Consider the following 27,361-nt stretch of genomic DNA (forward strand, 5'->3'; position numbering starts at 1 on the left):
TGGTTTCTGCATCCAGTACCTGGCATCACGTGTAGGTCTCTCTGTGGTGGAGAAGAGGGAGTGGCCCTGCTACACCATGAGAAGACCTTTGGCAGCCTAGGAAATGCCTGGACTGGGCTATAGATTTTGCTGTTTGTTTAAGGACAAAACCCATGGGTTTTGCAACTCTCCTAACTAATGACACTTATCCATAGTGTTTGCATAAGATTACATACCATGAATCTCTGAGCAGATCTCACAACTGCTAGAGGTAGCACTGTCTCGTGATAGTTTTACCTTTGCTCTTTCACTGAATACATTCACTATTTCATCTAAGTTTAATAAGGTGACTATATCTTAGCATTTGGTAAATATGCTGTTTAATGTTCGGTCCCTGTTCAATGTTGGGAATGCAAGCAAGATCAGCAAGCATCTGGTGCAATGTATTCGGTAAGTGTTTAAATGCCTCACAACAGAAGATTGGAAACCACTCAAGTTATACTTACAAAAACAAGTGGAAAAGGCGAAACTGATAGCGGAGTTATCAGGGGTACAAACATTACCAAAATTAAAGAAAAAATCAAATCAGATAGGTGTATGCAGAATATCAGAGAAATTTAAATCAGAATACAAGAGAGGTTGGAAGCCACGATATGGGGTGTGTGTGTGTGTGTGGGACAACAGATTTTAACATTGTGCAATTCAAAACATTGTTTCAAATATGTGTTTTTTTCTTTTTTTCCTTTCCATCCCCTTTTTTCCCTTTTATTATTAATTTGCCAATTAGAAGTTGAATTCAGTTGCCGAAATTGTGTTTGTTATATTATGTTATGTTTTGTTATGTTATGTTACGTTACGTTATACTAAGTTAGGCATTATTTTTCAATCTAATTGGAAGAGGCGAATTCTTTTGTTGGTATTATTGTTTGCTCTGTTTGTTTGTTTGTTCGGTTTTTCTTTGTCTTGTTTTGCTTTGCTTGCTTTCTACATTTTATTTTTCTACATGTTGTTTTTTTTAAAAAATCTCAATAAAGATTATTTTAATATTTTAAAAAATATGCCTCACAACAGAGCTGGTGGAACATCCTCCAGTTTTTAGCAGCTACAAGATTGCTGAAATGGGCAAATCATATCTGTCTCTGTTGCTTAACAACAGTCATTCATAAACCAAGAAACTAAAGCAAAGAAATTATATGGGGAAATGGATATGTCAGAGCAATTACCATCACTGTTTTTTTTGTTTGCAGATGTTGTCTGACAATTTCATACACTTGAAATAAATGTGCATGCTTATTTCAATTCAAACCCAATAGAATTGTATTCTATTATTTATCAATAGCTCCAACTGTCTCTGGAATAGTTGTGATCATGTGAAGGCCTCTTTTTGGCGGGGTGGGAGTGAGCACCCTTAGAAATATCTGTTGCACATCCTGCTGCGTGGGGCTCTGGACTTCTGTTTCAAAGTCCTGCCCTGATGGCACCATAACCTTATAAAGAATAAACTGGAATCATTCATTATTTTGTTAAATGTCTTTTGTTGTTTTCACTTGTTTTGTTAAATACTGATAGAATACTTGTTTGCAGCAGCAAAAATGTTAACTAGGAAAGCTCCTGATATGACCACAGTATCTGAATGGCATTGTTCAAATCCCTAGCTATTGCACAGATATGGAAAAACCAATGGATATTGTGTGACTACTGGGGTGTGTGGATGTGGGTGTATGAAAGCAAATGTTGTGAGCATACTGATCTTTTTTTGTTTATTATTGGAATGTGCATTGTAGAACACTGGGCAATTATTATTATTATTTTGGTAATTTTAATGAAAGTATATAAATGAAAAAGGTAAAGGACCCCTGACAGTTAAGTCGCGAACGACTCTGGGGTTGCAGGCGTCATCTCGCTTTACAGGCTGAGGGAGCCGCTGTTTGTCCGCAGACAGCTTTCTGGGTCATGTGGCCAGCATGACTAGGCTGCTTCGGGTGCAACAGAACACCGAAACCAGAGCAGTGCATGGAAAAGCCGTTTACCTTCCCGCTGTAGCACTTGCACTTTGACGTGCTTTCGAACTGCTAGGTTGGCAAGAGCTGGGACCAAGCAATGAGAGCTCACCCCGTTGCAGGGATTTAAACCGCCAACCTTCCAACCTTCCAATTGGAACAATAATTTTCAAATGACTTACAGTCCCATTATTAATATATAAACACAACACCATTTGTTGTGATAAGGGGAGTGGGGGTGTAGGGATCGTGATGGTAAAGGTAGTGACAGTGCCACATAGTGCAAACAGAGGCAGAATCTCCCCCTACCCCATGCACACATCAGCAATGGTTTCCCCAAGTGGAATTCTTCACACTTTTCCATAGTAGCAATATCCATTTATGTAATACTGAAGAACAACAAATTCTTTTATTTTTCTTGATTATTTACTCAACTGTTCACTTGTATCCTGGTGCCATGCATTTGTAGAGCATTGTGCCTTTGAGCCAATAACCTGGGACCACAACTCGACATTGGTTATTTCAGAATACAAAATCCTGAATTATGAGGTAGTTGAACTTCTTTTGTCATTTCCCTTGGAGATACAGGCATGGGCAACAACCTACTAAAACTCCCACCCAGTTGAAAGGCCGGGACCTTCTGACACTGCAAAATTATTCAGCTGAAGACATCAAATATTTGTTGTGGGTGGCAGCAGATCTGAAGGAAAGAATCAAATGTAAAGGAGAGGTATGTAATATTTGCAGTATTAATTCTTTGGCCCTCATGTCTTTTTAGTTGTACACATGACCTTAGCCACAATCCATAGCTATCCTGTATCTGCCCTCTTGTTTCTTAGGAAATACTGTGTTTTTATGTGTTTTCCCTGAATTCAGCTTCAATCCAGATTTAAAAAAAGAACCACCTAGCTGTGATTTAAAACATAAATGTGAGTGCTGCCTAGTTTGGGACTTGAATCCTTGCTGGTAGGAAGGAGAGGACAGGAAAAGTCAGGGGTCAGCAAACTTTTTTGGCATGGGGCCGGCCGGTCCACTGTCCCTCAGACCTTGTTGGGGGCCGGGGGGGGGGGAGAATTCCTATGCCCCACAAATAACCCAGAGATGCATTTTAAATAAAAGCACATATTCTATTAATGTAAAAATACCAGGCAGGCTCCACAAATAACCCAGAGATGCATTTTAAATAAAAGGACACATTCTACTCATGTAAGAATATGCTGATTCCCGGACCGCCTGCAGGCGATTGGGCCGGATCAGGCCCCCAGGCCTTAGTTCGCCTACCCATGGGAAAAGTAGGCAATGTGATCTTGAAAGTGAAAGGAAGATTCCCACCCTCCACCCGCAGGGTTTAGAAGGGTTGTGTTTGAGAAATTGTTTGGGCTTTCAATGTTAAAAATGAAGAAAAAGAGAGCTTACCATATTCTAGAAATATGAATCTAACCAGAACCGAAATGTATGATGACAAAATCACATTTATATCCTCCCTCTCTCTCTCTCTGTCACACACACACACACACAGAGAGAGAGAGAGACCAGCATTCCCAGTTGGGGGAGGGGCAATTGAGTCTCTCTCTCTCTCTCTCTCTCTCTCTCTCTCTCTCTCTCTCTCTCTCTCTCTCTCTCTCTCTCTGTGTGTGTGTGTGTGTGTGAATGCACATATGCAGTTTACATGCCAGGTCAGCTCTCAGCATATTGGCGGGGACAGGGCGTGTAAAGCATCAGTGGAATTCTATATGCAGAGCAGCTCTAGAGGGAGTAAAGAATCTAGTAACTAGGTCACCTCCAAGGCATAAATCCTGAATGTGACAAATTGACAGGATAATTGCCTTAGACTGAAACAAGTATTGAGATTTCATTTTTCTAATGGAGCCCTTAAAGTAAGATACAAAAGTGAAATATAATTCAAACCTGCATTCTTAGCTTTTACCAGATTTTGAATAGTTACATATGTTTTTATTTCAACTTGGCAATAACTTCTAGGATTTGGCCAGCTCCTCCAACTGTGTTGTAATTAAGCCACTCTAAGCCACGTTAACCATTAGGAAGAAGCCGTTCCCAAGACCTAAAGTGTAACTCTATTCAGAAGCCCTACTGAATTAAACTGGACTTACTCTCAGGTAAATAAGGTTAGGACTGTAGGCAAAGCAAACAACTGAGATGGAGCCTAATTCCATCCTGTATATACTAAAAGGACCTCACACCCATCTGCAAGTGGTATAGTGTTTGAAATTACTTTCAAGTGTAAAGCAGAAAGTTCAAAATATTTATTGTTCTTACCAGTGTGTCACAAGTTCTTTTCCTTTCTGTTTTTCAGTATTTGCCTTTGCTGCAAGGAAAATCATTGGCTATGATTTTTGAGAAAAGAAGTACAAGGACTAGATTATCTACAGAGACAGGTGAAAACAAGCCAAGAATTTGACAGTAGCCTAAATACAGCCTTCTGTATTAACTGTATATTATTTACCTGCACATGATGAAATAGCATTATTCAAAGTAAGAAGACAGAACCAAAAAAAATGAAATTGAAGTTTGAAGGCGGGAAGGGAGAGTTCACACTGCCTATCGGAGCAGCCTTGATCCCAGCTCAGTGCGGAGAGCAGGTGGGGGCGGGGTTGGCGTGCGTCCTGGGGGCGGGGTGCACCGCCCAAGTGGGCGTGGCGTGCATTCTGGGGGTGTGGCGCACTGCCCGCAGGGGCATGACACGCATTCTGGGGGTGGGGACGGCTGCCTGTGGGGGTGGGATGCCCAGCGCGGGTGGGGGGCAGCCACGATGGCACCCCACCTGGATGATCGGGATCGCACTGCTGGGGGCAGCGCGCTCCCATCGCCCCCCTCTTCCTATGCCCCTGTCCCAACTCCTACTTACTCCTACTGAGGGCGGTGATCCCTCAGCTGCAGTCCAGAAGATCTGTTTCTCCCTTCACATTAGTTCAGGCATGTTTTGTTTTTTTTCAATTGAGATGAATACAGTACATTGTAAAATCTCAGTTAATGTCAGTTGGTCTAAATCGGGTATAAATATATTTGGACACAACAAGTATACCTGGTGTTATGTTCCTGTTCATATGTTGTGAACTTAAAAGTTGACAGACAACCTTTATTACTGTGTAATGTACTTTACAATCGCTGCATAAAATTTGCATTTAATTTTAATGATTCTAAGAATGTCAGGCAAAATGGACGGGCCTCGCGCATGTTCACTTCATCAAATCATGCCTCAGCTCTCATGCTATCTGTAGCTGCTGCTCCTGCTGCATGTTGTAGTCTCCATCATCTGGGGCAAGAGGTTGACAAAGGCTGCTGTACAGTCTCAGGAGTTGAAGCAGCCCAGGAAAGAAGATGCAAATAATAATGGAGACCTTGTTTATTTGAACTTTGACCACAGTCACTGTTCTCTTCTGTCTTCTCAACACCTAAGTGTAAATGTAAGTTAAACGCAACAATCTCTAAAAAAAAAGCTCAACAACTTTGGCTGGCCCTCACGCATGTTCACTTCATCAAATCTGGCCCTCTTTGAAAAAACTTTGGACACCACTGGCTTAGGACAATGGTTGTGGTGCCATCTGCTGGTAAGGATTCAAACTTTCCTAGTATACGACCCAAAGACAGGTTTAAAAGCTGGCAAGGTTATACTTTTGTACCTTTCTTATCACTAAAAATAATGCTTCGTCCCAAAAAATATTATGAGCATGTTCCCAGAAGATATGTTGACAGTTGTGTGGTGTTGTAAGATTTTTTAAAATATAATTTTGGTTTTCAAAATATATCTGCTTTTTGTGTTTTTAACTGATGTTTTGATTATACATTGCCTTGAGATGCTTGTGTAGAAGACGATCAGTAAAAAATAATAACAGGTTTGGTCATTACAAACAGCATCAATAGAGAAAAGATTGTGCATATCTCTCTGTGAGATCTTCAACACATGTAACTTATACATTGTTCTGGCATCTACAGAGGTTATAGAAAGAGGCAGTCCTTGCCCACAAGTTTACAGTCTCTATAAGATCTGACAGAAAAGGAAAAACAGAGGGAGCAGAGGGAGGAAAACAAACTTGGGTACTAATTCTTAAAGTTATATAATTGCTTTTGTTACAACCACTTTGATTGGAAACAGTGGAGCAGGCAAATGGTAGCTAGTCTTTTAGCCAGGCCTGCTAAAAGCTGATAGTTCAGAGCTAAGATTATTCAAATGCATCCATGTTAAGAACATGGCATTCAGGTCTTTGAAAACATGATAGCATTTTTAAAGACTTATAAACATTATATAAACTTCTCTTTAAAAAAAACCTGAAATATACTTTGGTACTAATGAAATTCTGAATGCTATTTTCTCCTGTATTTGGTTCACACACAGATTTGCCATTGGGATAGGGGAGGGCTCTTGCAGCTTTATGGCAGTGGGGAAAGACATCAAGTCAAACAATCCCCATGACTGCAATTCTAAGGGAGAAGACATGTAGCATGACTTGCCATAATACTTTGAAATGACACAGCTAAAAGTCTTAATCACTGTATTTATTTTAGGATTTGCTGTCCTTGGTGGCCATCCCTGTTTCCTCACAACACAAGATATTCACCTGGGCATTAATGAAAGCATTACTGACACAGCTCGGTTTGTACGACTCCTTGTGTGACTGTTATTTCCTTTCTATATTTAGATGGTGAAAGCTAGGGTTGCCATATTTCTTTTCTTCTTTTTTTTAGGAATGTCCAAAATTGCTGACCTTTTTTTTTTTTTGAAAACCCAAAAATTATTTAACCAAAAAAGCATGATTGGCTTGATCCAGGACAAAGCGTCACCTTTCAGAAATTCCCCCTGGATGTCAATTCTGCCTAAAATTGCTTGAATTCAGCAACTTTCAAAACTTTGGATGCAAAAAGATTTTACTATGCATTCCTATGTATTTACACCCTGCTCTTCAGCCAGAGAGGTTCCCAGAATGGCTTTTAGATCAATAAAAGCAACACAACCTTTGCCCTCGGGTTTAGGTCTAAAAAGAAAGAAGAGGGAGACAAAAACAGGCAAACTTGGGCACCAAATTATTGATGTTGCAAGATTCTTATAATGGCCAGTTCAGATGGAAACAGAATCCTTGCAATTAAAAAACAGGCTTTAGTGGTCTAACCTTCCTAGAAAAAGGTATAAGTTGTTGAAGTTGCAGGATGGGGGTCTTGGCCTTGCCAGGCTAGCTGGAATTTGCCGTTTTCTTGTCATTCGTAATGTGGCATGCAGGCTTATTGGGCCCCCTCACCCTCAGAGCAGACAATCCTGGTAAACACAATTTGGGTTGTGAGACTATGGTGAAAGTACTCACCGTGTTTTGTTTGTACACAGAATCTTCTCAGAAGATTCCCTCAGAATGAAAGCAGGAGAAAAACTAGTTCTGTTGTTTATAGCATAAACTGCCCGTGCCCAAGTATTGCTTGGCTAGAAACAAGAAAACCACAAACTTTATTTACATTAAACAGTTCATTGATATTTCTGCCTTCTAATTCTGTCTCTCACTCTCTTTTCACTGCCTTAATTTTTTTTAAAAAAAACATTTTAAATGGTTAGCAGTCTACATTTTAAACCATCTGTATTTAACCATGTTGTGCAAACGCTTAAAAGTATTCAGGCAGATGAACCATTATGAAAGTACTAATTTTCAATGAAAAATTGAGTGGGCTTTACATTTATTTTGTTTTCTGAAGGGTATTGTCAACCATGACAGATGCGATCCTGGCACGAGTGTATAAACACGTTGATCTGGAGGTGCTGGCACAACAGGCCACAATCCCAGTGATAAATGGACTGTCTGATTCTGACCATCCCCTCCAGATTTTAGCTGATTACCTTACACTCCAGGTAATACTCTCCTGTTCCCTGCTTAACTGCAAAGCTTTTAGCCAACTCAGCTACTCTAAAAGTTCAGACCTAAATCCTAAATAGTTGAGATGTGGAAGGCTGCAAAAAATATAAAGGTCTGGCACTGTGAGTATGAGTTGTGAGCTGTTCAATTCTTTCTTCATTGGATGGACTTGGGCAGGCTGCTGTTTCCAGGCTCAGTCACCTCCAACTGTAATATGGGGTTATTAATACTGAGCCACCTTACATGACTGTGGTGAGGAATATTTCCCCTGCATTTAAATGCTCTGCATAAATGCTAAGTATATTAAATTATTTTCCTTAGGACCTTGTTAGTGTCTGTCCACTCATCCAGCTGTTTAGAAACCAGGCATCCTGGTCCCTATCCAATGTCCCTCTACCTCTAATATTGTCTGTGTGTCAAGGCGGCAAGGGTTAAGGAAATGCCAAGGGGTTCGGTGGTAAAACCAGTTCAGGTAGCAACTTCCATTACATCTTCAAGCCATCTGTCATTTGGCCCAAGTTTTTGCACTTCATGAAATTCCTGCATCAGTGTTCCTGGATTGGTGCAATTCCAGGGGAGCAACACAAACAGTCATCCATGATACGGTTCAGATCCAGTTTGGGGGAGCTAGCTATTAAATCTTTTATGACAGTGGTCTTTGAAAATTCTCTCTGAAGTGATACATCAGGGGTGGGGGATAGCTCCGACCCTCCAGAGGTTATTGGACCACAACTCCCATAACCCCAGGCAAATGGCCATGCTGTCTGGGGCTGATGGGAGTTGGAGTCCGACAACATCTGGAAGGCTACAGGTTCCCCCCGTCGTGGTTTACATGGGCCTGAACTTCTAAACTGCAGTCATTCTGTAAAGCACCTAACTAAATGTGCTCAGATTCCCAGGGCATCTTTCCTTCACACTAATAATGAAATGTTCACATAAATAGTGACTGAGTGGCTCAAAAGCATTTTAACCTCATCAATTCAACTTTTTTGACTGTGAACAACTCCGCATCTTATGTGGCAATTTGTGTTAGATATTGGTACCTCCCCCACTTTGGTGTTTTATGTACAAATGTGTAAAGTGCAAATGACACACATGCATCTTTCCATTAAGCCTGGTGTGGGCAACACACTGTCCTCCTCATGTTATTGGACTGCAGTTCCCATCAACCCTGAGCAGGGCCATGCTGGCTGAGGTTGATGGGATTTGAAATCCAAAAACATCTGAAGGGTGTAGTATGTTGGCTGCTCTCGTTTCAAAGATTCATTCATGTACATGCACCTGGGTACACAACCTGTCTTTCACTTTTCACAAGTTTGCTATGGGAAACACCAGCATACTCATGGCAAAAAGATTAGCTGTAGAAAGTGTGGCATCTCTTCCTTTGCCTAGATGAATCACACAAGTTAAGCTCTGAGTGGGTGTTCTTCGATTGCGCATGGAGGAAATGGAAAAGTATTCATGCAGGAGGCTTAAAATGCTGTGGGAACCATGCTGGGTGCAAAAATGTCTCTTTCCATAAATTCACATTTGGTGATGGCTTGTTTCTATTAAAAGTATCATTCAAGGTGGGAAGAATTACCCAATTATAGAAGAGCAGGGCCTCTGGATACTCCATGAAGGTGGCGTCCAGCCAGGCTTTGTGAGCTGCTGTAGAAAGTTGCAGCACCTCAGATCAGGTCCTAACAAATAGAGAAATGTTGGCTGCATTAGAATGCAGGGTGAATAAAGCATTTCCAGCTGTTCATCTTGTCTGATAACTTTTGGAAGGCATTTCATCACCAAGAATTGACAGCTTTTCAGTAATTGCAAGTGACTCATGGTTCTTATGTAATAGTTCACTGACTGCTAGCTGTACTAGCTGTTAATATCCTGCCAGTTCCCTTCTAGGCTACCTGTTTAGAGAGAACAGTGTTATCCATATTTTTCTCTTTGTGGTTCAGGACATTGAGCATGACAGATGGTTCTGATACTTGACTCTTGTCATCTGATGAACTATGCCTGCTATTTCCACAGAGATTAGAGATATTAATAAAGAATAAATATTTGATTGTTTGCATAGCAAGTTATTATTGGCTTTGGTTAGGGCTTTCTACCCCATGTTTCATCATCATAAGTAACAATGACATTCAAATCTGTGCCAAGAAGTCATATTATGCAAATTAAAACAAATATTCATGAATTGATTTATTTTGCATAGTCTTTCCTGCGTCTAATAGTCATAAACAGGGACAAAGAATTCTTAACAACATGGAAGACCATCCCTTGATTGTTGGAAGTTTGCTCAGGCTTCTATTTATTATTATTATTATTATTATTATTATTATTATTATTAAGGTATCACTGGTGGTCACTCATTTTCAAATTATCTACATGTTTATAAGAAGATTGCAGGATGCATGCTTTCTAAAATAATGAATGAAAGTTACTCACATTGTGGCAAATTCTTCATGCAGTGAAATACACAGATAGCTATATATTCCCCTGTCATTCATATTTATGTGCTAGAGAAGCATATGCTCTTGTACGGAACAAGTATAATGAATGGCTCTAGCTCATAGAAAAGAAGGCAGGACATTGTCCATTACTCTATAGGCACTTAAGCAATTTGCTTAACCTTGGCTGGGATGATAATAATAGTGTATTGATTGACAAAACAATGTTAACATCCTGTAATGCTTATGACAAGGAAAGGATATAGGCAATGGCAATTTGTTCAAAGGCAACATCCTTGTTGTCAGATCCCAGACTATATGGTATGATAGAAGTTGCACTTCAAAACTGACAATCACTGTAAATAACTGTGGCTTTGTTTTGTTTTGTTTTTGGTAGGAACACTATGGATCTTTGAATGGATTGACCCTAAGTTGGATAGGTGATGGAAATAATGTCCTAAACTCCATTATGCTTAGTGCTGCTAAATTTGGGATGAATCTGCATATTGCTACTCCAAAGGTAAGAAAATCTTAGTTGGGGAGAGAGGAAGTAAAATGTTCTAAGGCAGAGAACATGGACTGCACCTCCCATCATCCCTGACCATTGGCCTTGCTGGTTGGGGCTGGTGGGAATTGGAGTCCAACAACATCTGTGACCCTCCAAGTTTAGCTATCGCTGCTCTAAAGCTGAAATACTGTTTTTTCCGTAGTTTTCACATTTTGTTTAAAGCAGCATGGTTTCAGGGTAGCATGTGGCTCTGAACAGGGCCAATAAAGTTGGTTGTCAGCTTTGAAAAAGAAAAGCATTTGTGATTTTATTAGAGGGTTTAGCCTCACAAAATCTATATACAAGAGTGCAAAGGCCAAATTGACTTTGGTTGGGAGCAGGTAGTGACACTGGTGGGACCTTGGCTGCAATTCAGTTCTCCTGACAGTGCACCCTCCCATCCATCTTGCCCCCATTCCATCCAGGTAAAGAGCAGTAATGCTGGTGTCAGAAGGGCAGCTCCACCCTACCATATGTGGTGTTGCTGCTTTATAGGGAATTGGCATTGACCCATTTACCCCACACACATTTGCTGGTATCATATCTCCTTTTGGCTCCAACGTGGTTCTATTTATGCAGTTACCATCTATGTCTGTAGATGCTTTTTAAAGTCCAGGAGCCAGTTTTCCATAGCTTGGAAATCTAATCCAGGAACTCTCCAACTAACTCTAGGCACGCTGCCAGTTCAGGTATTGTGAATGATATAGTTAAGAGTACCCAGGCTACCGTCCATTTTTTATAAAATCTGGGAATGTCTTTAAGGTTCTCTATTTGTAGGAAGAATGGAATACAGTGTAACACTGCAATCTATTTTGACAGGGTTTTGAGCCGGATCCCATGGTCACCAAAATAGCGGAACAGGAGTCCATAAAGGTACGAGGATGTGACTGTAAAATGTTTTTTTTCCTCCTGTGCTCCACGTGAACTTAGTGCATTTCCTCTGATTTATTCATGTTAGCACCGCACCAAGTTGTTTCTCACCAGTGTCCCTAATGAAGCTGCCAAAGGAGCCAATGTTTTGATCACAGACACATGGATAAGCATGGGGCAAGAGGCAGAAAAAGAAGAGAGACTGAGGGCTTTCCAGGGTTATCAGATCACAATGAAGGTAAAATGCAAAGATTTCCCACCAGATTTCTATGGTTTTGTAGATTCCAGAAGAAAACTTTAAAAACATTTTAGGCCTCATATATGTTTGCATTACCTAACACTGGAGATTTGTGGTACTTGTTTATTGAAGTATCTACATATTTTCGGCTATTATAACAATGGCTACAGCTACTCTGAAGCAACTGTTAACTTTAATGGAGTGCCACAAGATTATCAGGCTGAACATTGCATAAGAAACTTCCTTACCTTCTTGAAATAGTGACCTGAAAGTTGAAGTGAACATAACTTCATGTTGCTTAAAGCAACATTAGAGTTCCAGTGTCTTTGTGTGTGTATATATATTTATATATAAATATTAGAACCAAAAACAGGAGGTCTTGATGTTAGTTAAGACCACAGCATGCGGGGAACGGGGCTTTTGACTTTTCTGCTCTCTACTATGACCCTGAAAAAATAAATCACACAACCCTGTGAGGCAAATACAAGAGTCTACATTACAAAAAGCAAAAAAGCACCCTCCACTTAGCCCATAGTTTTTCTTCTACTGTTGGTTCTTACTGCAAGAGGGTTCAACTTTTTCAGGGTTGTAGCATGAAATACAAGGGTGAAGTCTCCCCTCCCCAAATCACACACCCTCTCTGCGCTTGGTTTTAATTTAAATAAAATAAAATAAACATTGTTTTAGGTTCAAGTAATACTAATGTGTAGTTAGGCCCCAGTAAATGTAGAAGTCACATCTCTGTATCTGGATGCTATAGTGCCTGCATGGATGAATGCACATAAATTGCTCACTGAAGATAACAGTGGATGAGCAACAGTCAGGGAACAGAATGGATATATTTCTTAAGGATCAATGCACTCACATACTTAAGCAGTACTCCATAAGCAATTGGTACTCCATATTTATTGTGAGCTATCTATTGCAGGGACCCAGGTGGCGCTGTGGGTTAAACCACTGAACCTAGGGCTTGCTGATCAGAAGGTCGGCAGTTCGAATCCCTGTGACGGGGTGAGCTCCCGTTGCTTGGTCCCAGCTCCTGCCAACCTAGCAGTTCGAAAGCACGTCAAAATGCCGCTACAGCGGGAAGGTAAACGGCGTTTCCATGTGCTGCTCTGGTTTGCCAGAAGTGGCTTTGTCATGCTGGCCACATGACCTGGAAGCTATACGCCGGCTCCCTCGGCCAATAATGCGAGATGAGCGTGCAACCCCAGAGTCGGTCACGACTGGACCTTATGGTCAGGGGTCCCTTTACTTTACCTATCTATTGCACACACCATTAGTTCAGTGCTACATTGATTACAATGTGCACAGTTCAGCTTCTGAGGAGCTGGGACGTTGTTAGGGAGGGGCCTGGGTGTGTGCTTTATTTCATACATATAAATTAGGATGTGAAATTATTTTTATGTGGCTTTGGTCTCATTGCTTTAATTACCCAGCAAGCAGCATCATTGCTCCAGAAGGATGTTTCCTTCTTGAGCCCACTGAATTTCTCTTCTTCTGATAGCCTCTATATTAAGAACTGTTTGATTCTGCTGTTCAGGGAAATACACACTTTTCAGGAATAAGTCCCTATCAGGGGAATTTCTCCATCTCTTTTATCAGAGAGCAATAAATAAATGGATGAATAATGGATGGAATCATCCAGAGGGAGGTATGAGCTTATACTATGAAAGGGGCAAAAGGAATATGGTGAAGAAAATCCAGCATTTTGAATAGAGGTGGGGGCCATGTAATAATAATAATAATAATAATAATAATAATAATAATAATATGAAGTCAATATTACTTATCTCTTACCTCATCCCATTCTACTTTTGATGTGTGTAGTCCCTCCCAATTTACTGGCTTTTTAGTACATGTTTGGGGTTCTTTGTATTGAGGTAAGATTTGTTATATTTGGTGATCTGCAATGACACTGTTTCTCTCTAAAATCACATTGTTACTTAAGCATCTTTAATAAGAGATAAAATCTTTAAAATAATTCTCTGACTGAGCTATGTGGTGGACAGGAGCAGGTCTTTTTTTAGGGAAGTTTTTAATGTTTGATGCTGTACTGTTTTTAATATTCGGTTGGAAGCCGCCCAGAGTGACTGGGGAAACCCAGCCAGATGGGCGGGGTATAAATAATAAATTATTCTTATATTATTATTATGGGGGGGGGGGTCACATTTCTGTATATAAAAAATGTGAAATACAAAAAGGTATGTGGCTGAAATATTTCTTATAGCAACTTAAAAATAGAAAATGGAATCTAATAAAATATTTAAAATGGTTACATGAAAAGCCATTCTCTTTATTAAGATCTGTACTGTACATTAAACTGCCATATTTCAACCCTATTTCCCAGAATGGTAGTGTTCAAAATTGCTCACAGTGCTATGAAGCTTTGTTCAGATATTAGATTAATATATAATGAGTTATTGACATAAAGGAATACATTTTGGACTTTTAAGGCATGCTTTAGATTGTGGTTTTTTTAAAGGCATGATTTAATAGGCCATTATTACCCTTACAAAAACATTATAGCAGCATGCATAGCAGCAGTGCAGAATGTACCAGTGATCCACCATAATTTTTTTTCTGAAGCCAATGATGAACCTCTTGGTTACACTGCAATATATTTTGAGCAACTCCAACTGACAAGACTACCATTGATTGAATGAGTTATAGGTCCCAGCTGCTAGCTCTTAAGGGAAGTGCTGATCAACCAGTTGCTCAACTGAGAAGTGGCAGAGAGAAGAATAGGCAGCAGAAAGGAAGTGAGGGGAATGGAATCATAGCTGTCAACTTTTCCCTTTTCTCACGAGGAATCCTATTCAGAATAAGGGAATTTCCCTTTTAAAAAAGGGGGAAAGTTGACAGCTATGAATGGAATGCTAGATGCACATTAAGGGCACCAGAATCAGGACCACTCTGGCAGCACTGCTGAAGAGAGCCACATTATTATGACATTTTGTGTTTAAATCAAAGGCTGATTTACCATTTCGTAGGTTATCCATGAGTTTTACGCAACAGCACTGGACTGTTGGAAACAGAATATGCTCTTGACGTAGGTTGCCTTTTCAAGCAGCATATTTTGTTTTCAATGCCTGCCACAATTTATTTGAAAATGCACAATGTGGATGGCAGAGAGTAGAACAAAATGCATTATGTAACTCGATGTAGATTGGAAAAAATAGTATTTATTGTGGCAAGATGTATGAAGTGGGTTTCAATTGCTGGTAAAGGACCTCAGTAACTTTGCATGCTTTTCACTCATGTGATTTTCCTAATTGCTCTGCGTGTACACAGGTACATGTGTAGGGTACAGGGAGCATGCCAGGTAGTAAAACCCATGGACTTTTACCCAAGCAAATGCATGTATGTTATGATGTCCGTGTCCCCAATACATTAAGCAGGTCTGTATGTAATGTTAAACCGTAGCTAAAAATAAATTATGGCTTGACATGAATTTGCAGTGTGGCAGTGCACACAGCAAATGCAATGCTTGCTTTGCTACTCTTCAGTTGTTGTTACTCCTGCTGTTGTGGCTGCTGCAGCACCTTTAGTAAGTGTGGTACAGAAGTCCTGGTTTTGCACGTATTTCTAAGTACCTTAATTCTTAATGAAATGGAAAATGCAACACATTGCATATGAAAATGCTTGTTGTATAAAGGATTAAGAGAAGAATGATGTGCTCTGTCAATTACCAAGTTACTAGAAAATGAAACATTTGTTCAGGCTGCAAAGTGATGATCCAGTATTTAGGGTAGTATTCAAATATAATAATATCAGCTCTAAATGCTCACAGAAAATTTAATAACTTGCTGTAGAAGCATGGCATGTGCCATAAAACATGCTTCAGTATACTGTATTGCCTTAATATTGGCTAAGTAATGGGTGGCTAGTTACAGGTAGGTAGCCGTGTTGGTCTGCTGTAGTTGAAACAAAATAAAAAAATTCCTTCCAGTAGCACCTTAGAGACCAACTAAGTTTGTTCTTGGTATGAGCTTTCGTGTGCATGCACACTTCTTCAGATGTGGATGGCTAGACCATGTGGGACTGCCCTAGTCATGTAATTCCTGTGAAAAATTAGTGCTAGTTAGTGCATAAATGGGTTGTGATCATAGAGCTGTGCCCTAGACTCGTTTAGGTCACACCTTCTCTTCTCTGATGAAGGAGGAAGTGAAGTCTTCTTTTCCTATTCCCTCTCTCTCCACACTGACCAAGGAATACGTGCCTAAGCAAACTCCAAGCTTAGAGCATGTATTTGACGCTATCTTTCTGTATTTTCTACCCAAGTGTGTTCTGCCTATACTGTATTTTCCTTGCTGCTGCTTGGATAAATGCATGAATCTGACCTTTGCGACACTTTATAAGTAAAGTATTTTAACTTTACTCAACAGTGTGTGGTCTGTTCATTGCAAAATGGGTAGAAAGAAAGAATCACTATTTGCAAGCAGACTAAACAGGATAAAAAGGTCTAATAACCTATATTTCTAATGCTATGCAGCTGCTTGACTGTTATGAATTTAAAATCTGCTACTGAGGGCTCTCTCCTACTGGAGAGTGAGTTTAGATGCCTGGTTTAGCCCCACATTTTAAATCTGTACATCCAGCTGATTCTGTTATTATTCACCCCAGACACATGGGTCACAGGGATTCATATTTTCCTCACACAATTCCTTCCAATGCCTGATGGATGGGGGGGGGGGCACGCATGGGAAGTAATGATGTGATGCTCTGTGATCCGATACATTTATAAGATAGTACAGTGGTACCTCGGGTTACAGACGCTTCAGGTTACAGACGCTTCAAGTTACAGACTCTGCTAACCCAGAAATAGTACCTCGGGTTAGGAACTTTGCTTCAGGATGAGAACAGAAATCGTGTGGTGGCAGCGGGAGGCCCCATTAGCTAAAGTGGTACCTCAGGTTAAGAACAGTTTCAGGTTAAGAACGGACCTCCAGAACAAATTAAGTTCTTAACCCGAGGTACCACTGTATAAAGCTGAAACACGTTTTGTTTGGTTATTTTTTAATAGTGTGTTGCCACAGTAATATATCTATTGGGCCTAGGAAAAAAGAATTACATAAATATATCTGGCTGTTTTCCTAGCCCACCACTAATGATGTACATCATAGTGTGCAGAAATTGCATAAGAAGGTTTATGTATACTCAGTGCTTCTTTTATTTTTAATGTTTTGTGTAATTTTTTGGCATTTAAAGAAAGAAAATGAAAAGTGAGTACACAGAGAAAGCAAAGGGGATAAATACTCCTTGGCACCTAATCAGACTGCAAAGAGGAAAGCACACAGCTTAAAAAGAGGCGGTTCATGGCTGACACAGCAGTGAGCAAGAGAGCAATTACCATAAACCGTAGAGAGGACAAAGAAACCAGAAGTAGAATACTCACACAATTCTTTCAGCTTGTTAGACCCTAGCATGACCCACACAATGTTGCCAAAATCAGGGCTTTTGAAAAAGAGTAATTTTAAGGGATACATGCATCATTTCAACTTTTCAACTTTGTGTGTGGTCATCTGTTAGCATGTTTTGGCATTCCGTTTCAAATCTCTCTCTCTCTCCATCTTTAGACTGCAAAAGTGGCTGCTGCTGATTGGACATTTTTACACTGCTTACCCAGAAAGCCAGAAGAAGTTGATGATGAAGTGTTTTATTCTCCACAGTCGCTGGTTTTCCAAGAGGCTGAAAACAGGAAGTGGACAGTTATGGTATATGGGCACTCTGATCCGATAGGCGTCAAAGATCTAATGGCATAAAGAAGGCTGCAGGGGAAACAACCCCAATCTGTTATCCACCTGACATTTACAACTGCCCTGATGTCCGCTTTCCTATATATATGAAATTCTAGGTCTGTGCTGATTTAGCTGACTCAAAAAGGCTTCTCAGGGTGGTATATAAGATCTCCCTAGTCCTGCTAGTTACCATCCCAGTTACTCCACTCATATCTGAGCCACTTAAAGGCTTGCTAGTCTTTCACTGACTGGGCTGCATTGGGCAGTGGTGGCTGTTGCAACAGTAGTCTCATCAACATGCTGGTATAATAATGGCAGACTGTGACATTGCACTGCAGTTCTTGCACTCCGTCCTATGGCGTTAAGTGCTTGCTAGCACAGCAGTTCAAAGGACTGGGCCATCCTAAAAGGCAAGCACAATTCTCACTCATATGTTTAATTTGCCAATTCTAGTAGCGGGTGGGTCAGGCACATGGCAAGGTCTAGACTAGAGACTGTTGAGGGGCCCACTGTTGATCTCAACGGCCTTTGTGCCTGTTTGAGCAGGCATCCCCAAACTGCGGCCCTCCAGATGTTTTGGCCTACAACTCCCATGATCCCTAGCAAACAGGACCAGTGGTCAAGGATGATGGGAATTGTAGTCCAAAACATCTGGAGGGCCGAAGTTTGGGGATGCCTGTGTTAGAGGAACACCACCAAAAACCATTTTATTTTGATCTACACCCGTGGTGTAAACCAGGAGTGGGGAACCTTCCAGTGACTGCTTGCCAAGTGGTGGGTGAGGCCAGAGGCAAATGTGTGAAGAGTAATGGGTGCAACTCTTAGGTTTGGAACATAGGCTACATTCCAGCTACACAGAAGTCAGAGGTTTCTAGACACACCGACCCACATGTACAGATGCATGTATGTTTCCATCCTTCATCAAGGCACACAAGAGGTATTGCCAAATTTCATTCCAGCCAGGCCAAAAAACTCAGGGAGGGTGCAGGGCAGAGTCACCAAGGGGTGGTGGTTTGGAGACGGATATCACAGTGTAGAGTTGTAAGGGATCTCATCGCCCTACAATGCGGGAATCACAGCTAAAGAATCCTTGACAGATGCAACCTCTGTTTAAAAAACTCCAAACAAAGAGAGTGTTCCACCTTACGAGGGAGTCTGTTCCACTGTTGAACAGCTCTTTACTGCCAGAAAGTTCTTCCTGATGTTTAGTGGGAATATCCTTTCTTGCAATTTGAATCCATCGGTTTGAGTCCTACCCTCTGGAGCAGTAGAAAACAAGTTTGCCCCATCATCCATGTGACAGGCCAGATATTTGAAGATAGCTATCATATCACTCCTTAGGCTTCCGCTGGCTAAGCATTAATCAACTCCCTCAGCTGTTGAGCCTAGCGAGCGTCCCAAAGGCGCATGGAACTGCATTCAGGGTCCTGGCCTGAGGTTCACCACCCATAGTATAAATTAATAAACAGCAAGATCAATGTGCCCTTTTTTATTAAAACTTTGCATTTCCCTGCACTGTTGTAAATTAACATTATTGTATGCAGCACCATTTCTCAATGTGGCTGGTTATTTCATATATTTATTAATTCTCTCTTCTAGGCTGTCATGGTGTCCCTGCTGACAGATTACTCACCACAGCTGCTGAAGCCTACATTTTGATCCTTGGATTTCTGCCAAGAGAAAAGATTCCTTACCAGCATGCACCATTCTGGTCCATGAAGTCTCTCTTTCTCTCTAAAAAAAAAAAACAAGATCAAAGCAATGATAATTAATTAACAGAAATGGAAGTTTCAATCATACTTTCATTCTGCATCTGTTCTATCTCTTAAACACTGCAGCTGCATTTCATTATCTAGCAGCTTTTTTCTTCCCCATCCTACATATTGATTAGCCCCCCAAAATGGTTACAGTTTAACAAATGGATGAGTCAGAAAGGCAGGCAATAGTAGAATTGATCTCATAAATGTGTGCTGGAGCTGTGTACTGTGAAAACTGCTGCAGTTTTCTCGAAAGCTGTCATATTTGCTTGCTGATCTGGGGTGGAGGGTGGGGACTGAATGACACAACTGAAATATACCTTTTAGATTCTGATATTAAGGCTGCAGACTTTTATTTAGTGTTGTGGCGTTTCACCTCTAGAAGGTCTAGAGTTAAGTTGCCAGGGAGGTAAACGGCCAATGGGAGTTCTCCAGGCAGAAGCAGGGGTATATAAGGAGAAGCAGGCAGACAGGAGGGGGAGAAAAAGGAGTTGAGGGGATTTGATGAGAGAGGTGGAGAGGATTTTGAAATAGAGGGTTAGAGAAGCTAGTGAGGTGAGCGGTGGTGCAGAATCTATAAGAGTTAAGAAGAGAACTTCAGTCAGGGAGGACGAGGGGGGAACTAAGACTAAAGGTTAAGTTTAAAGTAAACATATTTGAGAAACCAATAAGAATTGATATGCTTGTAAGATCTTCACATTAAATAAACTTAATTGTTTTGTTCACTGTTCATCTGACTGGGTTCAAATCAATTGTGTACCAGTACACAGATTTACTGGTTGGTGGCAGCAAGGGGAAGAAATAGGCGAGGGAGGTATTGGGTCAATAGACCGTCAAACGTCCGGGGACCCGTCGCCACAAGTGTGTTCATAGACATATATTTATTTTATACAGTTTTCTATAGTTTTGCTTTCCTAACATGTAATCAGAAAGAATGTTCTTTGCTGACATCCTGAACTGCCTCCTTATTAGCAAGGTTCTGTCTCATTACTTTATTAATGTATCTAGATTTATTAAGACTTTTTTATGATATGAAACAATAAATGATAATAAAAATGAAATAGAAAAGGAATAACTAAGTTAATCCAAAAGTTTCAAAGCAAATCTATCTTCTTGTTGGGTGATACAAAGCTTTCAGAAAGTACAGAAGCTTCAAATAATAAATAATGTCCTTCTTGCTACAGTCCTTATGGCTCTGTGGAATTACTCAAAAGAAAGTTTGCTGTTCTCAAGTGGATAAGTAGAAAGATAAAGAACAAGACAGAAGATGAAAGGGAAGCAAGAAGAAGGTAGTGGAAGGTCTTTTTTTTTCCTATGTCAATTGAGCAAGGAACCAGAGTACTAAATCACAGCTGCTGTTTGGAGACTACTGTTGTAAGAAAAGCTCTCCAGAAAGGTATCCCACCTGCCATTAAATTTGTGACATATGTCACTTGCTGTCGGGATGCCAGTTCTAGAAGTTTTATTAATCAATCATCAACATCAAGTGGAGAATGGGATTTCCAAGTCCATAAAATCAGTAGCAAATAAGCACAATAAAAAAATTCCTTCAGTAGCACCTTAAAGACCAACTAAGTTTTTATTTTGGTATGAGCTTTCGTGTGCATGCACACTTCTTCAGATACAGTGAAATAGAAGTCCCCAGGCACTTATGTAGAGAAGGGGTGGGGATGGGGAGGGGAGGGGGGATCACTCAGAAGGGTGGTGGAAGTGGGTGATTGACTGACTGATAGCTGTTGATGACCGAAAACGACTGCAAATGGTTTTGCATGAAAAAGCAAGGGTTGAGATGGCTGAAGATCGCTTATCATGTATAATGAGATAAGAATCCGATATCTCTGTTCAAACCAGGTCCCTCCATGGTTTTGAGCTTGGTGATAAGTTGTAATTCAGCAACTTCTCTTTCCAGTCTATTTCTGAAATTCTTTTGTAGTAAGACAGCTACTTTGAGATCTTGTATAGAATGTCCTGGGAGATTGAAGTGTTCTCCTACTGGTTTTTCTGTCTTCTGGTTCCTGATGTCAGATTTATGTCCATTTATCCTTTGGCGTAGGGTTTGGCCTGTTTGTCCAATATAGAGAGCTGAAGGGCACTGTTGGCATTTGATGGCATACACAATGTTAGAAGATGAGCAATTAAATAGTCCTGAGATGGTATGTTGGATGTTGTTGGGGCCAGTAATGATGTTGTCCGGGTGTATGTGGCAGCAAAGTTGGCATCTGGGTTTATTGCAGGCTCTGGTACCAGTGTCCATGTTAAGTCTGGTGGTTGTATTATTGTGGGTGAGGAGTTGTTTAAGATTGGGTGGCTGTCTATAGGCAATGAAAGGTCTTCCTCCCAGAGCTTGAGAAATAAGCACAGTTAACTTAAGCTTTGCAGGTTAAAATCATCCTTGCTGTTCTAGTGGAGTACCTCAACTTAACCAATGGCCTTACTTACTTACTTATGGTATCTGCTCACTGCCAAGTCAGTCACTTACTCAAGTCAAAGCCGCTTCCCCATAGATAAAAAATTGAGATAATTCTTTTTGTCCTCACCTTAGTGAGCCTAATTTGAAGTTAGCAAAGCAATTGGTGTGCCCTGAATGGAAGCTGTGGGAGATGTGCACAGTATTATTGTGCCTTGGAGGCTTGTCATGAATTCATTACACAGAATAAACCAAAGATGAATACAGATGAGCAATGAAGAAGCAATAAGATAAAAATAGTATTTTTGATAGAAAAATAATTCCCAGAGGTTAGTGCTCAGAGAAATAAAAATAAAAGTATGGTGGATGTGAAACTTTTAACAATACCCCTCATTATTTCCCTTATGTTTCTTTCAGTATATATGTGATGATCCTTTGTTGAGTATTTTTAATTATAATAGCAAAACTTATTTTCCTGAATGCTGAAAGCACTTCACATTCATTTTGTCAGTAATTCCAAGGTGTAATGATGGTGTGAAGAATTTTGCCCTCTATGCAATGGAAGCCTCTCAGGAAAGATAATTGTAACTCCATCCATCCAGATGGACCATTTAGCTCCTTCCTGTCTCACTGGATCATTGCACCAGTGAAAAGTCTTACTGCATTTTGGTATGCCACTGGGGTTTAGTCCTGATTCTTCGCTTTTGCTTTTTTCTTTTTCTTTTGCAATGCTGCTTATGCTGTTTTCCTCTGCTACTGATTACTCTTCAATCTCAACTCCTGGCATGTTCTCTGGACCTGCCTTTAGTTTACCCTCTGATTCCGACTGCTGTTTGAACCTGACTCCTGGATGGTTCTCTGGTCTTGCTTTCTCATTTTGTCCTCTGATCTTGACTGCTCAGCATTCTGGGCTTCTGGTTCCCACTTCATTCCAGACTGCTTACCATGGCCAAACCCAACAGCTATTCAGCAACTCCCAGTATGTCACTTTTCCGAACATGGATGCTCATTGGGAGGCAGCTGGCACTTGTGGGAAATAAACAGACTGCAGAGAAGAAAGTTAGGTAAAAATGTCAGTGGAGATATGCAGACAAGGATAAGGCACTAGCCCCTTTAATAGTTGTTTAGAGCAGGGAATTTAAGCAGGTGCATGACCAGAGGAGCCCTATCCTCTTTTGTACTTTATCACTCTAGGTTAGGAACAAATGTTTGTGCACTAAAGAGTGTTTTCCGTTGTTCCTTGTTTTTCATTTGCATCCTGTTGACAGCATTCTGAATGCGACTCAGCCATCAAGCTTCTAAGGCAGGGAGGCTGAAGTAAATTCATCACTAAAGGCTCATGAGGATGGAAGCAACTTGCTGTTGAAGGTCCGTGGGGCAGATGTCCACAAAGCCCAATGCTGCTGCATGTGTGTGGTGCATCTGGCCAGTTAGAGGATTTCAGCAATGGAGGTGACCAAAAATAAAGCCTAAAGTGATCACTGCAGCAGTTCCATTCCTCTTTCCACAGAGGCACTACATAAATGGCTTTTGGGTGCTTTAAAGGCTACCAAGTGTAACTTGCTACTGGTATTATAATTATAAGCAGTTTAATCTGCTGCACTGTCACAAGAGTATGAATTGGCTGTTTTGGCAGATTTTTTTTATTTTTATTTTTATGCTTCATCTCATGAATAGCTCAGGGATAGTCTCTGTCTCCTTATACTTTCATACAGCCCATATATTCTCAAAATGCCTACAGCCAAAACCACAGTAACAAAAACTCCGAGAGGATGCAAAGATATCATTCCAGTGGAAACACTGACTTTATTGTGGCATTGTATTTTGCTTTTGAAATGTGGCCTGTGAGGCAGATTCCCTTGGCAGGTTTAATTTTCTCGCAGCCTGCAGCAATCTGTATGTGAAGTTTAACTTGCTTCTTGCCACATGCTGAAAAATGCATAGCAGACAGTTCATTTGCTCTTTTGAAAGTAAAGGAGCAACTGACTATCAGTAATTTCTGGGGCAGTTTTGGCTCAGGATTCTAATTCCTTTATTACCTCTCTAGACTGATAAACGAAACTTGACAATGTACAACCTCACCTCACAAGCACCCACAGCTTCATATAGAGAATGAGAGTTGTGATGGGTACATATAGACATGTCATGTAGTGTGCAATGGGTGTTGTGTGAACATGTACTTAACCTTCTCAGGATGAGTTATATGACTTTTCTCTGTAGTTTTGCAACCTTGCATAGAAACTGGTTTTTAAAGGTATTTCACCCAGAGTATAGTACATTCCAAATATCAGGTTCCCCACCCGCTTTCACTGGAAGTCCCATCCCCTTTTGGGATTGCTTTAGGATCCTCCCTTAAAAGTGTTGTAACGAATGATATGTACTATATTATTCTGCACTACAATAAACATGTCACATAAAGATTAAGGCGTAGAAACTCCTCTCTCAGATAAATAATAATAATAATAATAATAATAATATTTATAGCCCACCCATCTGGCTGGGTTTCCCCAGCCACTCTGGGTGGCTTCCAACCGAATATTAAAAACAATACAGCATCAAACATTAAAAACTTCCCTAAACAGGGCCACCTTCAGTTGTCTTCAGATGTCTCTGATTATGCAAAGAGGCTGCAAAACTTATTGAACAACTAGGACTTGAAGACACAGAACAAAACTGATAGTGGATTCAGAGGAGATAAAAACATTCCACAGAATATAATCCACAAAGAAGATGTGGGGCTGGCCACTAGCTTTGGGAGGTTTAAGGCTGTTTAAGATAAGTTCATGGGAGCAGGTCTATCATGGCTATTAAGTATGATGGCTGAATAGAATCTCCGTGTTGACAGACAAGTATGGCCTTCAAATGCTGTTGGCTAGAGAACAAAAATGGTAGAGGGGGGGGGATTTGTAGATTTCTTGGAAGCACCTTGCTGGCCGCTGTCAAAAGGAGTCTGATGCAGGAGGCCTTTGGGAATGTTCTAAAAGCAAAGAAACTGGGGAGGTACATGCGGGGGACACACCATTTTGGGGTGCAGGTCTTCTCGAGGATACACAGTGTTGTTACATAATAAAGATTATGATGGATAAATTTAATTTGCATATTGCTTTTTGTCTCTAAAGTACAGTAGTTGATAGAATTCCCTGTGGTAGACTTCTGAACCCTCTGAATTTTACTTCAGGGAAGGGGAAAGGGATGTTTATTTCATCCCTCCTCACTGTATGGTGGTGGATAGCCTGCAGTTCCATGGGACTCAAGAACAGTCAGAAATTACAAAGTCAAACAGTCCGTTTTATTATGCTTTCCTTCCTCAGTGACAGAATTATATCAATATAGCTGAGAAATAAATGTACTTTTTTGGTAATGGATTATATGCTGCTGCCGGTATAGATTTGAGATTTGCCTTTGATTCAGTCCCAAGGGATAGATTATAGGCTACATTATACATTTATTCTACTGATAAAAGGTTGCTTTATCTTATTATATACCTGTATGAGAAAACTATGAGCCTGGTGAGATGCGGGTTGGAGAGTAATTGAACCAGACCCATTCCTGTTATTTAGGGTGTTCACCAGGGCTCTATACTTGTTTCTAAATTATTTAATCTATACCAAAATGATTTGATTGCAGCTTGCTAGTCACCTGATTTTTACTCACTCAAATTGTCCAAGTCTAGACGTCCTTCAATGTAATGTGCAGACAACACAGGTCTTCTATCTCTAACTAAAGCAGTTCTGCAATTATGACTGTGTGCTTTTATGGGCTATCGTACAGATAACTTGCTGGCTCTTAACTTTAGTAAAACGAAGGTCAGAGTTTTATCCAGACATTTATCCTTAAATGGGTTATCGGACAGCAGTCTGTATAACAAGTTAGGATGTTTAGATACTTACAATAGCAGATGGTATGGTGCGGCGACAATGTTCATCTCAACTCTGCTCTGTCATGCTGCTGTTTCTTAATGGGAGGTAGAGGGGTGAAGAGATGAGCTCAGCGAAGTGTAAAGGCAGCAAAATGCAGATGAAGTGGAGTATGGGTGGGCCTACTGTCTCACTTTTCAAAGGACCAAACTAGTTTATAGAGTTTAGTCACCAATATAGAGCTGCACCCACTTCCTAGATCACATAAAAAATCTAATTAAGCAGACAGTCTGTCCCTTAATAGGCTCTTCCCAGTGGAAAGCAGGAGGAATAGCTCTGTTATACTACAAACTGATACAAAGCAATACCTGAAAGTACTTGAATCATCTGTCTTCTATCTGAAGGGTCATGCAATCTAATATTGCTTATTATTGTTACTTTACCTGCTTTGAGTCTGTGAGACAAGCAGTTGAAAATATTTTAAATAAATTAAGCCCACTCTTGCAGTTTTTTGCTATTAAGGAACTCTTCCTTATGCTGCTTTTAATTGAACAGGGTCAAAGGCTTCTAGTTAAGATGGCGTCAGGTCAGAAAGTTGGCTCCGGAGCTCTGCAGATCACACAATTTTAATCAGGTTTTAATTGGTTTTAACTTGTGTCAAACCAATTATTTTATCAATTGAACAGAGTCACAAAAGTTTTTATACTGCATCAGGAGGTGTAGGTAGGACTGGGAGTTATTAAATATCACATATATGTTCTTTGAACGATCAGCACAGGAATCAAAACAGGGTGGGGGTTCTCAATAAGATGGATTTTCTTTGTCAGAATTTCCCTCCAATACTTGCAAGGAATATGTAATGCAGTCCACTTTTCGAGGGTGGAGAAAATTCATATGCATAGTCTGCAGTAGAGGCAAAATAGATGTCTTTGCCTATGATCACAAGGTGGAACTCCAAGAGCTAGGAGTAAAAATCCTTCTGGAAGTTAGGAGATGCCATGAAAAAGGTGTGTTTCCAAGCTGTTCTTCCATTCTGCTCTGTGTCCCCGAGACATTAATTGCTTCTGATGGAACGAGCAAATTAAGACAGAAAAAGTTTATTAGATGAGTCACTTGTGGAAATACGTTTGGCTCTTAAGGCCCTTCTATGCAACTGGGGTTGCCAACCTGTTTCAACCAGTTGGTGCATTTGGAATTTGAGAAAGTGCTTTGGCTGCCAATCACAATATGGTTGCCATGGGAGTGTGGCAAAACACAAAATGGCTGCCGTGTGGGGAAGGCATGACATGACACAAAATAGCTACCACATCTAAAAGAGCAGAAAAACAGCCAAAATCACAAAATGGTGTAGGCTGCCTCCCAATCAGCCTCCCATCAATGAAAACAAAGAAGGCACATCAGTCATCACCAAGCTTGCTAATAAACCGTTTGCAACTCTCCTCTGTTTAGAATGGAAGGGCGAGTGGATGTCCAGTTCTAACATTCAATGAAATCTAGAGGCAGAGTCATTACAATATATTATATTGATCTAAAGTGGGCAAGTTTTTAAGTTTCAAAGAATTCTTAATCAGAAGGGTTTTTTTAAAAATCATATTTGTCAGTTGCCTCATGAAGAAGCCTCTCAGTGATATACAGTCAAACAATTAAAGCATCCAAGTTGGAGGCTTAAATGCTTCTG

At 40.4% G+C, this 27,361-nt stretch overlaps 1 protein-coding gene and 1 long non-coding RNA gene across 2 annotated transcripts; one reads left to right on the forward strand and one right to left on the reverse strand.

The window, feature by feature from the left end:
* Positions 1-230: 230 nt before the first annotated feature.
* Positions 231-20,149, forward strand: OTC (ornithine transcarbamylase). The gene is made up of 10 exons (XM_035114687.2): positions 231-429; positions 2,562-2,709; positions 4,294-4,375; positions 6,504-6,591; positions 7,674-7,827; positions 10,664-10,786; positions 11,633-11,686; positions 11,772-11,921; positions 17,501-17,638; positions 19,262-20,149. The coding sequence occupies exons 1-10, from the start codon at positions 353-355 to the stop codon at positions 19,319-19,321; spliced, it is 1,074 nt and encodes a 357-aa protein (XP_034970578.1). The 5' UTR covers positions 231-352; the 3' UTR covers positions 19,322-20,149.
* LOC148685926 (uncharacterized) lies at positions 2,542-25,810 on the reverse strand. Its single transcript, XR_015949542.1, has 8 exons — positions 25,717-25,810; positions 22,771-22,871; positions 19,296-19,396; positions 17,547-17,612; positions 9,414-9,513; positions 7,295-7,407; positions 4,257-4,305; positions 2,542-2,679 (listed from the first exon to the last, which is right to left on the reverse strand). It is a non-coding gene; the product is annotated as an uncharacterized LOC148685926 (long non-coding RNA).
* Between the last annotated feature and the right edge of the window lie 1,551 nt (positions 25,811-27,361).

The sequence above is a fragment of the Zootoca vivipara genome, chromosome 4, assembly GCF_965207765.1.
Source record: "Zootoca vivipara chromosome 4, rZooViv2.hap1.1, whole genome shotgun sequence".
Lineage (NCBI taxonomy): Eukaryota > Metazoa > Chordata > Lepidosauria > Squamata > Lacertidae > Zootoca > Zootoca vivipara.

What these genes read in the sequence shown, in the direction of transcription:
- OTC (XM_035114687.2), top strand. Translation starts at nt 353, where the DNA reads ATGCTGTTTAATGTTCGGTCCCTGTTCAATGTTGGGAATGCAAGCAAG. An exon ending in CGGAACAGGAGTCCATAAAG is followed by an intron (nt 11,687 to 11,771) that starts GTACGAGGATGT and finishes TATTCATGTTAG; the next exon opens with CACCGCACCAAGTTGTTTCT. An exon ending in ACAGGAAGTGGACAGTTATG is followed by an intron (nt 17,639 to 19,261) that starts GTATATGGGCAC and finishes TCTCTCTTCTAG; the next exon opens with GCTGTCATGGTGTCCCTGCT.